General features: G+C 46.7%; 1 protein-coding gene across 1 annotated transcript in view; it reads right to left on the bottom strand.

Moving 5' to 3' along the window:
* Positions 1–2,208: 2,208 nt before the first annotated feature.
* LOC123345261 (butyrophilin subfamily 1 member A1-like) overlaps positions 2,209–16,422 on the bottom strand; it is a 39,342-nt gene continuing 25,128 nt past the window's right edge. The window contains exons 6-10 of the mRNA XM_044982011.1: positions 15,597–15,701; positions 14,168–14,188; positions 12,633–12,659; positions 4,239–5,405; positions 2,209–3,212 (exon numbers count right to left, since the gene is read on the bottom strand). Coding sequence (XP_044837946.1) covers positions 4,882–5,405; positions 12,633–12,659; positions 14,168–14,188; positions 15,597–15,701 — 677 coding nt within the window. The 3' untranslated portion in view covers positions 2,209–3,212; positions 4,239–4,881. The remainder of the gene's footprint in view (positions 3,213–4,238; positions 5,406–12,632; positions 12,660–14,167; positions 14,189–15,596; positions 15,702–16,422) is intronic.

The raw sequence follows: 16,422 nt of genomic DNA, 5'->3' as shown, positions 1-16,422 counted from the left end.
TTCCGTTTACTAACCACTCTTAAGTTCTGCTCAGCCACCTAGGGCAGTGGTTCTCAACTGAGGTTACACATACCCTTGGGGTATGCAAAGGCCTTCCAGGGGGTACATCAAACTCATCTAGATATTTGCCTTGTTTTACAACAGGCTACATAAAAAGCACTAGCAAAGTCAGTGCCAACTAAAATAAACAGACAATAACTTGTTTATACTGCTCGATATACTATACGCTGAAATGTAAGTACAAGATTTAAATTCCAATTGATTTTATAATTATATGGTGACAATGAGAAAGGAAGCACTTTTTCAGTACTAGTCGCTGTGCCACTTGTATTTTTATGGCTGATTTTGTAAGTCATTTTTAAATGAAGTGGAACTTGGGGGCACGCAGGACAAATCAGCCTCCTGAAAGGGGTACAGTCGTCTGGAAAGGTTGAGAGCCTCTGTCCTGGGGTATGAAAACTAGATGGTGAGCAATTCTTGTGCAGAGTAATTCATTTGCTGCGTGGTCATTAGGCTCCAGCCTACCAGGAGAAATTAACTCTTTATTGAATGTAACATTTTTTACTATAGCTTTTCCTGATGGGTGCCACACACTAGCTGGGGCTGACTGTCAGAGAGACCCTCTAGGGCCCGCTCACAGCCACGATTTGATCCCCATGTGTGTGCAGAAATCTGTAGGTAGAATCAGTCAACCTTAAGAAAAGTGCTTATTTTTTCAGGGGAGCAGGGGCTGTATCTTAGGCTGTATCTTGGTCAAATGACTCCAATTTTGGATCTCCAGCCCTATCCCAGCCCCCCGTAAGGCACATCATATTTCAACACAATCCAAGCATACAGGCTGAGTTTAAAGTGCTAAGAAACGCCATCATTTAAACAGAAAGGGCTTCTCAATTCTAACAACAGCGGAGCTGGAGTAACGCCCACAGACCCCGGCCGTGGGTGGGCCAGATCCAACCTGGGACCTCTGGAGCTAAATGCCTGAGCCTCCACCGCATGAGCTAAAAGCCACAGGGCTCTTAGCCAGCCCTGTAGCACACTCATTAATGCCTAAGTGGTGTAGGTGCCACTACATGGGACAGCGTACCACACCCAGCAGAAGTGGGTTACACTGGACCTGCCCTAGAATTTGCCAGCTGTCTGGTTGGCCTGAGGCTTCTCTGTTGCACAGCTGGTCTGCGCTGAGGGCAGGGGACGGCCGTAACTGCTTCCTCCAGGCACAGGGGGATGCAGATGGGCAGAAATTGCGCACACACTCCGGAACGACAGGTTCTCCGCAATACAGCAGAGCGAGGGCACCATAGCTTCAGCCTGGAGACATCCCATAGGGTTCCCTGAGGCCCTGGCTGGCTCCCCCTGCACAGTTTCACTCCCCTAAGCTCAGGAACATGCTCTGGTTGCTGCTGTGAGCAGGTAGGTGTTTCCCTCCCTGAAACGCTGAGCCGGTGGGAATAGAGAAGTGGAGGCTTTTATAAAAGGTTCAGTATTGATAACCCGCACTGCTCAGAACTAACGAGTCAGCCCCACGTCTCCCAAGGATCGTGTAATAAGCCCCCCAGAGCACGAGATTAATAAAACAAGCTGATGCTGGGTTTTGGGGGGTCAATGTCTGAACTCCCCCTGCCAGGCCTGGGGTGTGTGGGTCACACTTAGCTGCCCTCACTTTAAGGAACAAGGTAATTTATGCCCCAGGGCACAAGCTCCCACTCCCTCCTCTGTCCGTCCCCCTGCCCAGCAAATAACCTGCCCCCAGCTGGGGAAGGGGTAGAATCGAGGTGTCAGATTTGGGGGCAAAACTGCTGGGGCGGGGGACTGATTTGAGGGTTGGGGGCAGGTTATTTGCTGGCCAGGGGGACGGGCAGAGGAGGGAGTGGGAGCTTGTGCCCTGGGGCAGAAATCACCTTGTTCCTTAAAGTGGGGGCAGCTAACTGTGACCCACACACTGCTCAGAGGGAAGGTGAGAGAGACCCGCCCCCCCCCCCCGTCACCCCCGGGCTGCAGGGGGAGGTTTGGCCCCAGGCTGCTCCCAGTGGAGCTGGCTGCGATTCCCGCCCGGGGCCCGGGAAAGCTGCCGCCTGTCAAGTGGGCTCATTAAAGACGAGCAGAAGTTAGAAGCCAGCACCTTCTTTTGGAAACACCCTCTTTGCAGCATTGGAAGAAAGCAGAACAAAGGACCAATGGACATAGACACAGATTTTTAATCTGGTACAAATTTGCATAAGAGGGAAGCTGCTATAAAGGTGAGGTGTCTTACAGAGGACCCCAGGTCTTGTCTTGTCAACATGGGAGCATCGATCCAGACCAGCAGTAGCCCAGCTCCGCCCCTCCCCCATCTAACTCACCTGGCCAGTGCAGTTAGGGGGAGCAACTAATTGGTAACAACAACGAGACGGAGTGTGCTTGTGTGTGTGTACACACACACACACACACACACACATATATATATATATATATAAATAATCATATGCATATGATACAGTGTTAATGAATACATGTATTACTAATAAATGTGGTGTTTTGCCTTATTCCCCCTGAAAAGATCCTGTGCAGTACTTTAAGTACAACATATTGCCAAATCTCTTAGGACACCAAAAACCCAATCCTGTTCTTAAAAGAGGTAAATTTTATTAAAAACAAAAAGAAAGAAAATACATTTGGAATTTAGGCTATTGCTAGATTTAAAAAGAGCAAATATAATAATTAAGAATCAAGAATGGTTTTCTTGAGGTCCAGCTTAAAGGTTACAAGCAAAACAAAAGCACCCAAGGTTAGCACAGATGAACCTAATCACGTCTTCCTAGACATTTCCTTATCTACTTGCATATCTGGGGTTTCAAATGAGTAGTTCTAGGTATGATTTGATTTTTCAAACCTGGTGCAAGCTTCTTACAGCATTGCTACTCTGTCTCTCTTCGCCTGAGAGAACAACAGACAGACAAAATGGGTCTTGTTTCAATTTTAAAAAGTTCTAGCCTTCCTCTTGGCTCTTTTGGCCAGGTGCCCTCTCACTTCCCTTTACCTATGTATGCAGTCAGACTTCTTAACCCTTTACAGGTAAAGCAAGTAGAGAACAGCTACTAACAGGGATTTTATTACTAACAGGATGGCTGGGTGTCCATCAAAGGTAGCTCCTTCCTCCCCCCCTTTAATTATCACAATGTCACTCAGGGAACAGCCTTCTGCTTCTGGACTGTCCCCCAGTTCTGGAGACAAACCTCAGCTCCAAGCCTGTTTTTAAAAGGCTTTTTTTTTTCTTTCAATCCAGGGTGATGCCTGGTTATTCAGTGAGGAAACCTCCCTCCTGACAATGTTCTGGAGCTGGGAATGTGCTTTTCAATTTCCACTTGTCTCAGTGTCTTTCCATTAACTGTGATAGTTCACCACTGGTCTCTCCTTAGGCTGGACACTGGATCGTTACTTGAGGCCAGTTCCATGTACACAATTGGATTGGGAGGGGCACCTCCCCACTTGACTGCTTCCCACTCTGCCATAAGGTGTAGCTAAAGTTGCACCACAGATCGTGATCCCAGTTTTCTATCTACATAAATACTTAAACTCACAACCAGAGTCTGTCTTCATAGCTGACAATGACCATCAAAGTTCGAACATTACAAGCTTTTGTAAAAGACCTTGCTGAATATAGCTTTACAGTACGGACACTGTATGCAATCACTTGGTTTAACTGCTTCTTTCTGGGGTTAAACCTTCTATTCTCCCCTTGGGGTGGCTGACCCTGATTGTCACAACGGGGGCCTGTGTCCACATTTCTATTTTTATTTTTTTAATCAGACAATATCCTCAGAGTTTCCTCACTTTCTGTGAGCATTTTGCTGCGGTTTGCAACCCCATCCTTCCTCATCACTAGAATCAGTATATTTTTCTGTAGCCCAAGAACAGTACTGTCCTTTCCGTTTGATTCCCTTTACGAACTGATGATCCAAGCAGGTAAAACGATCAAGTTGTGTGTCTTTAAATATGTTGTTAGCCCCATTGAATTTAATAGGCCTACTTAGATACATAAATCACAAGAATCATAACGTCAAACGGAAAGAAACTGATCACAACTCCTCATAGGGCATGTATACACTACAAAATTAAGTAGGCCTAACTTACGTCGGCATACAGCTGCCGCAGTAATTACGTCGCCTGTGCGTGTCTACACTTTGCCACTTTGCTCCTTGTGTCAGCGGTGCGCGTCCTCACTGGGAGCGCTTGTACTGATTGTACTGTCAAAGACAAACCTCAGCTCCAAGCCTGTTTTTAAAAGGCTTTTTTTTTTTTCTTTCAATCCAGGGTGATGCCTGGTTATTCAGTGAGGAAACCTCCCTCCTGACAATGTTCTGGAGCTGGGAATGTGCTTTTCAATTTCCACTTGTCTCAGTGTCTTTCCATTAACTGGGGGAGGAAATTGTAAGCCGGCTTCTGAAAGCTAGTAACAGTCAATGTAACAGGTTTCAGAGTGGTAGCTGTGTTAGTCTGTATCACCAGTGCTAAGAAACGCCATCATTTAAACAGAAAGGGCTTCTCAATTCTAACAACAGCGGAGGCTACTGTATCACCAAAAACGAGGAGTCTTTGTGGCACCTTAGAGACTAACAAATTTATTTGGGCATAGCCCACAAAAGCTTACACCCAAATACATTTGTTAGTCTCTAAGGTGCCACAAAGACTCCTAGTTGTTTTTGCAGTCACTGTCAGTAACTCAGTGTCTCCACTGACACTGTGTCAACATAACTACATCGACCTTCACTCTACACCTCTCATGGAAGTGGAGTTATTAAATCGTTGTGGCAGGGCAGGTATTTTACTTCTCTAGTAATGAAAGATCTCCTAAGCTGATGAGAACATATTTGAGCGAGTCCAAGTGGAATAATATACCCTTTCTCATGGACACAGTCTGAGCTGGGCTCCTGCACCCCCAACTCGGAAGAAAGGGAAGATTTTCTCGCCAGCGAAAGAGGCCGAGTGGAAAGCATAGAACGGTTCCACATTATCAGCATCGAAAAATTCCACTAGCCCCTCTTCATAGTCCAGAGAAACCCGAATCTTGTCAGGTTTCCTACTTAGGGAGAGGCCTGTCATAGGGCTACTGAGAGCCCAGAACCGACCCCACCACTGTCGCTCTACAGCCCAGATCCCCTCCTCAGGTTTAAGGATCACTACTCCTTCCTTCTTCCTCACAGACTCTCTGGCCACCCCCACAGCCCAGCCTCCTTTGTTCCCAACTTTCACCCCCCAATAATGTCTCCCAGAGGTGAATCCTTCAGAGGCCAGCACACAGGGAGAATAATGAAATCCCTCATGGTTGGCGAGCAGCTTCTTTTCTGCGCCTTCCAGTCTGACACTTTTCCGATCCTCCGACAAGACGAGGTAGGGATTTGCTGAGTCTGGATCCAGGGTCACCCTCTCTGGAGAGAGTAAGAGAATCGGAGTGTTAGAGACAGAGCTCAGCCCTAGGGGAGGGTTTGATCGTGTTAGGGCTTGGCTACACTTACAAGTTGCAGCGCTGGTGGAGGCTTTCCAGCGCTGCAACAACACCCCGTCCACACTTGCAGGGCACAACCAGCGCTGCAACTCCCTGGTTGCAGCGCTGGCTGAAAACCCATCCCGGCAGGGGTATAAGGAGTGCAGCGCTGGTGATCCAGCGCTGCCCAGCAGGTGTGGACACTCACCAGCGCTTTACCTGTCCTCCAGGGAATAAGTAGTTATCCCAGAATTCCTGTTCAGCCACTCTGCACATCAGTTTGCACTCTACTGCTCTTGCCTCAGGTGACCCGCCCTGTAAATGCCCCGGGAAATTTAAAAATCTCCTTCCTGTTTGCTGCAGCCAGGTGTGGAGTGCAATCAGTTTTAATCAGTTACAGGTGACCATGCCTCCACGCGGCAAACGAGCCCCAGCATGGAGCACTGGTGAATTGCAGGACCTCATCAGTGTTTGGGGTGAGGCATCTGTTCAGGCACAGCTGCGCTCCGGCCGTAGGAATTACGATATCTTTGAGCAGATATCAAGGGCCATGCTGGATCGGGGCCATGATCGGGACGCAGTACAATGCAGGGTGAAAATTAAAGAGCTGCGGAGTGCCTATTACAAAGCCCGAGAGGGGAATCGACGATCCGGAGCTGCTCCCACGACCTGCCGTTTTTACAGGGAGATGGATGAGATACTTGGGGGTGACCCCACTGCCAATCCCAGGATAACGATGGACACTTCTGAGCAGGCTGGGGGACAGGAGGAGGAGGCGGAGGAGGCGGCGGAGGCGGAGGCGTGGGGGGGGGAGAAAACCGCGAGTGAAGCTCCTGGCATGGGGGAAGAAACCGCAGATTCCCTGGAGGCATGCAGCCAGGAGCTCTTCTCAAGCCAGGAGGAAAGCACGCAATCGCAGCAGCCAGCAGTTGCAGAAGGACAAGCAGAGGAGCGTGTTACCGGTAAGCGGCTTTTATTTTCTGGGTGAAATGTTTCTGGAGAGGAGGGGGGGTTATGGATGCATGCATGCCAGCCTCTAGATGTGGAATAGCCCGTTGCTGTGGTCTATCACGTCGCGGTAATCTGCCTCAGTTATCTCAGCAAAAGCTTCATCCAGAGCGTGGGCAATATGCCTGCGCAGGTTTATAGGCAGAGCCACTGTGTCCCTTGTCCCAGTGACGGTGACGCGTCCGCGCCACTCTTCTGCCAGTGGTGGGGGGACCATTTCTGAACACAGGCAAGCCGCATAGGGTCCCGGGCGGAATCCACATTGCTCTAAAAGAGCCCCCCGCTGTTCCCTAGTGACTCGCAGTAGGGAAACATCTTCCAGGATTAAGTCCTGTGAAAAATGTTGGGAGACTCTTTAGTGAAGAGATAGGGAGATAAGATCACCCCTGCATCTGCATCTTCATTTCACTCAACCCCTCTAGCACTCCAGATTACCCGAAGCAACCAGCTCCCCTCTTACACCCAAGCCCCACTTCTCCCCATATAAGCACTGCTCACTCACCATGTCGTGGCTTCTGTAGTGTTATGCGTGTGGGTAAAAGAATGCTTAAATAAGAACTCACTCCCTCAGTGTAACAATTCATGTCTGGAGATAGTGGATACAATGCTGCCCGTGTTAAATGTTGTCATTTCTGTTTCTACAGTGACCTTGACTACTGGACTGCCCAGATGTTCAACATCACAGAGGCTTCAAAATTTGAGAAAAAATCCCCGAAAGAGCAAAGAAGACATGCTGAAAACTGTTCTTAATCAGTCTGCTCGAGAGAGTAAGGACTTGAAGGATTGGCGAGAGAAAGAAAGCAGGACACGCAAGAGAAATGCAGTGGCCAAGAGGAAAACCACGGAGCGGCTGCTAAGCATCCTGGAGCGCCAAGCGGAGTCTATAGAGTCACTCGTTGCCATGCAAGCAGAGCACTACCGTGCTACTCCCCCACCCGCCCCGTCCTTTGTGCCTTGTGCCCCAATGTCAGCTCAAACCACCTTTCCCCAGCATCCAGGTTCTTACCACCACCAGCTGCCTCCAACACCTGTACGTTCCCCAACCAGCCCTGATACCTACCACCACCCTTACCCTCTGCATTCAACCCCCATCACCATGCAGTATATGAACCCTGAAGTGCAGGATTCATTAAACAGCAATCCAGACAGGGCATATGCAAACTTGTGACTGTACAGTTCACCAACCCACACCCCTGCCCTCTTGTGTTCATGAAATGTTGTGTGTCTGTCTGTCTGTCAAGGAAGTTTTTTTCTTTTCAATAAAACAATTCTTGGCTTTGAAAACAGTCTTTATTATAGCAGATAGTGAAAGATACCTTAGCCCAGTAAAGAAAGAGGCACTACAAATCATATTATTATTATGGATAATATCATAACAGTGTAAGCAGTGCAATTCACTCCCATGCAAGGCAGCAAACATTATTGTTGGCTTTCAGCCTCAAATTCTTCCCTCAAGGCATCCCTAATCCTTGTAGCCCTGTGCTGGGCCTCTCTATTAGCCCTGCTCTCTGGCTGTGCATATTCAGCCTCCAGGACTTGAACCTCGGTGGTCCATGCCTCACTGAATGTTTCACCCTTCCCTTCACAAATATTATGGAGGGTACAGCAAGCGCATATAACCGCGGGGATGCTGCTTTCCCCCAAGTCTAGCTTCCCATACAAGCAACGCCAGCGGGCTTTTAAACGCCCAAAAGCACACTCCACAGTCATTCTGCACCGGCTCAGCCTGTAGTTGAACCGGTCCTTGCTCCTGTCAAGCTTCCCTGTATAGGGTTTCATGAGCCAAGGCAGTAACGGGTACGCGGGGTCTCCAAGGATCACAGTGGGCATTTCGACATCCCCTACTGTGATCTTCCTGTCTGGGAAAAAAGTCCCTGCCTGCATCTTCCTGAACAGGCCACTGTTCCGAAAGATGCGTGCATCATGCACCTTTCCAGGCCAGCCTGTGTAAATGTCAATGAAACGCCCGCGGTGATCCACAAGCGCCTGGAGAACCATAGAGAAATACCCCTTCCGATTAACGTACTCTGATGCCAGGTGGGGGGGGGCCAGAATAGGAATATGCGTCCCATCTATCGCCCCTCCACAGTTAGGGAAACCCATGTGTGCAAAGCCATCCACAATGTCCTGCACGCTCCCCAGAGTCACGGTCTTTCTTAGCAGGATGCGATTAATTGCCTTGCAAACTTGCATCAAAACGATTCCCACGGTCGACTTTCCCACACCAAACTGGTTCCCGACCGACCGGTAGCTGTCTGGAGTTGCCAGCTTCCAGATTGCAATAGCCACTCGCTTTTCCACCGTCAGGGCAGCTCTCAATCTTGTGTCCTTGCGCCGCAGAGTGGGGGCGAGCTCAGCACACAGTCCCATGAAAGTGGCTTTTCTCATACGAAAGTTCTGCAGCCACTGCTCGTCATCCCAGACTTCCATGACGATGTGATCCCACCACTCAGTGCTTGTTTCCCGAGCCCAAAAGCGGCGTTCAACGGTGCTGAGCATTTCCGTAAATGCCGCAAGCACTTTAGTGTCACACGCGGCAGGCAAATCCATATTGATATCATCGTCGGAATCCTCACTGTCACTTTGGAGCTGAAGGAATAGCTGGACTGCCAAACGTGTTGTGCTGGTGACACTCATCAGCAGAGTCCTCAGCAGATCAGGCTCCATTTGCCACAGAAATCACGATTCACACAGAGAGTAACAGAAAGACACTCACAATGGCGCCAAACGCTGCTGGAAAGAGTGAATGCTGGGATGTGAAGCGATGCACCACGGGGCGCTGGCAAACAGGAAGCGGAATGACCCGCACACTTCCTTCCCCTTCCCACAATACTCAGCGCCAAAACGGCGCCAAAACGGGACGAGGTGCTCTGTGGGATAGCTGCCCACAATGCACCTCTCAATACAGCGCTGGAAAGTGCTGCAAGTGTGGCCACACTGCAGCGCTGGTAGCTGTCAGTGTGGCCACACTCCAGCGCTGGCCCTTCCACAGCTGCATGACCAGCGCTGTAACTCCCAGCGCTGCAACTTGTAAGTGTAGCCAAGCCCTTAGTGACAGAAGCTGTCTGAGGTGGAGAGTGAATCAATTTCTTTCCTTTCTCTTGATTGTATATCTGAGAGAGGAAGGATGGCTGGACGATGAACAGATTTTAATTAATATTTTTAAATGATCACAAATGTTATCCAAACTTTTCATTTATCCAAAACTTGTTTTTTGGCGAATGGAAAAAAAAATCAAATCAATTTTGACCATTTTAAAATAAAAAACATGAAAAAAGAACTCCTCATAAAATCCTAAAATAGAAAAATGTTAAACAGTTCAAAATGAAACCATTTTAAAAATATTTTTTGCAAAAAAATTTCCCTTCCATTTTCCAACCAGGAGAGATCTGCCACTGTTCACACTTCTGCTTTCTCTGAAGCTGAGCTCAGGGATCATTGCTGGATCCCCTCAGGTAAGAGCAGGGGAAAGAACAGTATGATATTGCTGAAATGGATGGATGGATGGGTGTGTGTGTGTGTGTGTGTGTGTGTAGTCTTGAATTTAAAAAAAATAGACCTCCTCCTTAAAGCCAGTGGGTGTGCTGAGCTCACTCTGTTACCATCCACGGAAGGAGCAATCAAGCCCCTTTACATAGTAAAAACATCTGGAAACAAGGAAGGCCACAAATGCAGCACAGAGCTAAATTTTATAGTGTGAGGGATTTCCTTTGTGGCAGATGCAGGGCCGGCTCTAGGTTTTTTGCCGCCCCAAGCAAAAAAAAATTTTGGCTGCCCCCCACCCTAGCCCTGGGCTCTCTCTCTCTCCCCCCCCCCGCACCTCCTGCCGCCCCAGCCCTGGGCTCCTCCCCCCTAAATGTGACCTCCTCATTCACCACAGCAATCCCCATTTACACTTGCAGTGGGGATCAAACCGTTTCTCCTATTTTTATTTCACTTTAGTATAAATCTCACCCCTCTCCCATCCCCCGCAACCCCATATTTAGTGCTCCAAATGCACACGGAAGGCACAGGGACTAACCCTCAAACCTTGTACCCGGAAAGGGATGGGGATCTAGTAAAGAGAGTTCAGGCAGAAGAACGGGTGTGGGGGTGCTGGGGGCTCTACACTGGCAGAGAAGTGGGGTGTGATGTACTGGTGGATGAGGAGAGAGGGTATCAGGAGGGTTGCAGGAGAAGAGGTGCAGGGGAAGGGGGAGGTGTGGGAGGAGAGGGCTGGGGGAGGGTACAAGGGGAGAGGTGCAGGGTAAGGGAGAGTACAAGAGGAAGGGGTGCAGTGAAGGAGCGATGGGGGAGGTAGAAGTGAAGGGGCTGCGAGCAGGTTGTGGGGTGCAAGGGCTGAGAGGGGCAGGCACTCACAGCTGCTTCCCCAGCCCCGTGCAGGCAGAGCCGAGAGGACAGACACCAGGTGCCCGAGCCATAGGGGTCCCCTGGTGGGGCAGTATCCCCCGCTGCCCTGCTCGGAGCCGGGCTCTGCCTCTCCCCGCCCAGGGCAGGCAGCGTGGAGCTGAGGCGGGCGGGAGACGGGGGTGTGCGGCGGGCTGGGTCCAGGGGCAGGAGGAGGCAGTGGCAGCTCGGGCTCAGAGCAGCAACAGCGGCGGCAGCAGCAGGACCCCTCCCCGCTCCCTGCATCCCTCCCTCCCCAGCTCCTCACGCACAGGCTGCCCTGCCGCTGGAGAGCCCGAGCATCATCCTCCGGAGCTGAGCTCGGGCTGTGGCGGCGAAAGGGGTTCAGCTCCGGGGGATGATGCTCGGGCTCTGCAGCGGCAGGGCAGCCTGAACTGCAGTCCAGCTTGTGCAACTCAGGCTGCCATGAGCGCCATCCAGCTACTGAAACCAGAACTGCAGTGTCAGTTCCAGCTCAGCCTGAAAGCCTCAGCTGACAGGGAACATCTTGGTTCAGGGCTGGCTCCTGGCTTTGTGTGCCCCAAGCAAAAAAAAAAGGGGTGGGGGAGACAGGGCTGGAGTGCCGCCCCTTGGAAAGTGCCACCCCAAGCACATGCTTGGAGTGCTAGTACCAGCCCTGGGCAGATGCAGGAGCTAGGGGTTTGGGGTGTGGGTGTGGGTGTTACAAGGAGAAAGCCAGAGATGCAGTTGTGAGAGTGACCCTGAGAGGAAGCAGAGAGACCAGAGCCCCCCATTCCACCAAGGGACACTCAGCATTACAACACCGAACTTTTAAGCACCTAGAAAATGACTGTTAAAAAAAAAAAGGGAACCCCAAATCCTGAGTGAGGCGCCTAGGCTTCTTATATGAATCAGGAGAGATAGGCCCCTAAAGCTACTTCTCCTCTACATGGCCCCCACCCTATGCCCCTCCTCTTCCCCCAAAGTCCCACCCCCATGCCACCAGAGCTGGGCTGTGATAAGAGCTCCCCATGGAGCCTGAGCTGCTGTGGGCGAGTACCCTAAGCACTGGCTACACTGAGTACGGTGGCATCTGAGCCCGCCTACCAGATTGGGCCCCAGTGTGTTCCCTGGCTCCTGACTCACACTGGGGCTTAGGTGGGAAGATAGGCACCCAGGTGCCTGAGGGAGGCAGCGACATGCCTGCCCAGAAACAGAAGCTTAGGCCTTTGGTGCCTACATTTTTGAGTGAAAGTCCCTGAGTTGAGACACCTCCATTCAGGTGGCAGCCAGGCAGGGGTTTTGTGGATCACAGTGATGCCTAAAACTGGGAGTTAGGTGCCTTGGTCTGGGTTTTCGGATCGGGGCCAGAACTCCCTGGGCACGCAGCTTGCTGGTGTGGCAGACCAAGGGATTGCTGAGCCAGGAAACTGCCTGCACCAAAATGGCTGATGGAATTCAATGCTGATAGATGCAAAGTACTGCACATGGGAAAACGTAATCCCAACAAAATGTTGGGTTCTAAATTACCTGTTGCCACTCAAGATAGAGACCTTGGAGTCATTGTGGATAGTTCTCTGACATAGGGTTGCAAACCCTCCAGGATTTCCCTGGATTCTCCAGGAATTAAAGTTTCATCTTTAATTAAAGACTATGTCATGTGATGAAATCTCCAGGAATACATCCAACCAAAATGGTCAACTCTACTCTGAAAACTTCTGCTCAGTGTGCAGCGGCAGTCAAAAAAGTGAACAGAATGTTAGGAACCCTTCGGGGGATGGGATTTGGACTTTGATAAAATATGAACATTTATTACCTGCTTCTGTGAGGCAGTTTCTCCACCCTGCAAATCAAGAAGAAGAAATGAGAACTCCTCTGAATGAACACTGAATTAGGAGGCAGCGATATTATACAGAATGAAATGTGGGGAGTGGAAAGGGGGAAACAGTTATAAGTAAATCTGGTCAAAAATGTGTTTGAGAACTTTTCCTGCAAAGAATATTTAATTGAAATTGTAATTTGTGGAGGAAAAACAATGATTCCCATAGGAGAAAAAACACTCTCTTTCTGTGGGGAAATGTCAAAATAAAAAATAAAAAATGTAAATCAACATTTAGAAATGAGACAATTTTTGTTTCATTTCAAATTAAAATATCAGTATTCAGATACTTTTTCCATTTAAACCAATAAAACCATACTTCGTGCTAAACTGTCAATTTGAAATGACAATTTTCATTTTTTAAAGCTTTTTGGTTCCATTATTATTATTTTTTAAACATTTTGACTTTTTTTCGGAAACTAATTTTCAAAGAACAAAATGTCAGTACATTTTCCAAACATCTCTAGTTATAAGTTCTAGTAAAAAAAGTTACCATGAAATAATGTCAGAAATACATATACAGTTACATATACATGAGCAGTTCTCTTTCAAAGGCTACACATTTAATACCGAGTTTACAGAAATTTCCAATAACTAATATTTCTATATTATCATAATTAACCTGGAGATAAATTTAGAGCATTTTTAAAAACAAACAAAAACAAATAACCCCCTTCATTAAAGGTCTAACGCTTCGCTCACTGATGTCCATGGCAAATCCTCAATCGTATCTTATGGATCCAATTCCAAATCTCACGAGAGAGAAGGGAAAAGACCCTGGCTTTGTATCCAGCCCAGTTGGAGCAGGTCCGAATCCATTATGATTATTTCCAAAGATTTGAAATAACAGGAAATAAAGTTACTAATATTACTATTTTGATAACATGCTTTAAGCATTTATTGTATCTTTGATTTCTAGAAATATAAACTTTCCACCTTCAGTGCCTCATGTCCTTACTAGAAAAGAAAGGTTTAGGCACTTGCAAAATTTTGACATGTGCTTATGTCCCAATTGCCTTCAATGTGACAAAAAAACAAAAAAACAAACAAACAAAAAAACCCACATGCTTAAAAATTAAGCATGTGCTTAAGGGCTGCCCTAAATAGGGAGACACTTAAAGACTTGCATAAAACTTTTCTGAATCAGGGCCTTATATTTTCCCTTCGTTGTATATGTTAAATCTCATGCCTTTATTATATTAGATTGTCAGTACCAAGATTAAGGCTGACGTGTCATTTCTATTCAATCTTCCTGGTTTTAGTCACATAACTTTTTTTTTTAATAAAGTTTCCTTTCAATGTGAAAATTCCACATATTTAATATTAACCCACCCCGCAATACCTTTTAAAAATTCAATTAAAAACCAAATGAAATAAAAAAAATCCCAAACCAAGCAACTCCCTCCCGCCCCCTGAAAACAAGAATACAGCTGTGTGCAGAAGACTGTGAAAGGAGAAGGAATAACACTTACTATATTCTGCAGCCTTCATCTCTAAAAAATAAGCAGAAATAAATACACGCTTATTATTACATTTATTTTCTCCAGAGATACACCGTAAAAAGACTATGTCCTTTATAATTACAATTTACCCATGACTCTGGGGTACGCTGGCAGAGTGGCCAAACAAGGTGTCTGTGCGTTCACTACATGCAAGATAAAGTGACTCTGCTCTGAATGAAAATAGGCATGTGCAAAAGACCCAGAATGGGGTCCCAGATCTCTTGGCTCCAGGCCCCACAAAACTGGTGCACCGTGAAAATGGTCATTGTTTGGGTTCCTGAGTTTTAACATGCCCCGCATGATACACCCTGTGCCTGACTTTCAGAAGAGCTCAACATCTACAGTAACCTTCGACTTCAGCTGGAATTGAGATTCCTCAGATCTTAAAACCAGGCTCCAGGAGTCTCAGGGTACATCTTCATTGCAGAGTTAACTTGAATGACTGGCACTTGGGTCTGAGCATCTAGGTTAGCCTAGCCCAGGTCTGTGGCTGCTCTGCAAACACATACTCAGAAAGTTACTGTGTCTTCACTATTGTTGCATTCACCCTTGTGCAATACTAGGGCTTCTGGGGTCATATCCCAGGGTTCTTTGGGCTATGCTAAGTTGAGTCATTCTATGATTCTTTCCCAGTGATTTTTGGGAGAACTTGTCTGTCCTTCTGGGCAACTAGAGGAATTATGGGAAGGAACTGGAAGACCAAAAGAATTCTAGTGATTTAGCCTGAGCCCTCACTGGAATACCAGCCTGAGTGAAAGCACAGCCCCAGCTGTGTGAGCTAGCCTGGGTGGAAAGGACCAGTGATCTCAGGCCAGAGGGCTGTGTGTGAATAGAAGATGGGGCTAGGAGCAACATCTCAGTGAAAGCCAGGGCTAATTTTGAAGTCAATCATACCCTTGGATTCATTACACAAAACCAGAGGCAATTCAAAATCAGTGATGACATGATAATTTGGGCCTTATCCGTGTTGCATATTTCCACTTTATACAACTGTATTTTGGTTCTGAACACTAGATCTCAGCTGCGAAGTCCAATAAACTAAATTTTAAGTTTCTCCTTTGTTTTGTTCTTAAGAAATGGTAAAAGAAAAAAAAATGGAGCTTGGATGAACAATCCCATATTTAGGATGCTGTAAATTGGGAATCCTTTGTTCAAATCACTTCCAATTTTGCACAACAAAGATTACCCACAGCTCTAGGGCAATAATTTTTTTGTGCTGATATCACTGTTTTGAGATTTTAGAGAAGGGAACAAAAAAAAGACTTTGCAATAATTTGAAACTAAAGTAACAACCTTAACTATGGAGTCATCACCATCACTATATAACATTAAAACATCTTTTTATTTATTTATTACAAGAATGTCTCTCTATAGTTTATTTCCTAATTTAATGTATTACCTTTTGTTTTCAAGCGATAAATTAAGAGGCCAATAAAAAAACCCTGAATAACCAGGATCGTGCACAGAATGGCAATCCAGGCAGATTTCTTCGGGAAAAAAAGTTCTGGAAAAAAAAATTGAATTGGCATTATTTTGGAAGCAAGGACAAAGGTCAAATGGTTTTTATTACAAATATATACATGTACAGCAGAATTTGGGTGAGACGAGGAATCAGAGATGGCCCTGTTTAAACTATAAAAGTGATCAGAAACTGACTTAAAATGATCTTGGTTAGAACCATTTTTAACAGTGATATATGGTATCAGTGAGTAAGTTGGCTTGGCTTGATTCACTGCTGAGATATTGTTCAATGCTGTGATATCACATAAAATAATTATAGTTGACGTGAACCGTTTTTGACAAACAACCCATAAGATAAAAATAACCGACACAGAAAACTTTGCTAAAGTGAAGAATCCAGACACATATCAGTGATTTGAGTCTATACTATCTTTATAAAAAAACAAAAAAAACACACTAGACTTAAAAAAAGACTTAACTATCTTACCTGCAAATTTCCAGTTTTCCAAAAATGTAGGTTTCTTGTAATTTAATCTTAATTATGAATTTCTTTTTTTCCCCCAGAACTTTAGAGAGTTCTTCAATAGCAACGTACTCAAATTACTACTACTAACAACATAAGAGAATTATAACATGTAACAAACAGTGGGAAAATGTGAAAAAAAACACAAACACGATTGAGGAATATACAGAAATATCAGAGAAAGAAATAGATGAGACACAGAGGAATGAAAAATTAGAAAGCATGAGGATTAAGTAGGCTG

The sequence above is a fragment of the Mauremys mutica genome, chromosome 12 (genome assembly GCF_020497125.1).
Source record: "Mauremys mutica isolate MM-2020 ecotype Southern chromosome 12, ASM2049712v1, whole genome shotgun sequence".
In the NCBI taxonomy this organism is placed as follows: Eukaryota; Metazoa; Chordata; order Testudines; family Geoemydidae; genus Mauremys; species Mauremys mutica.
The sequence above is the reverse complement of the archived record's forward strand: the minus strand, read 5'-3'. Positions and strand labels throughout refer to the sequence as shown.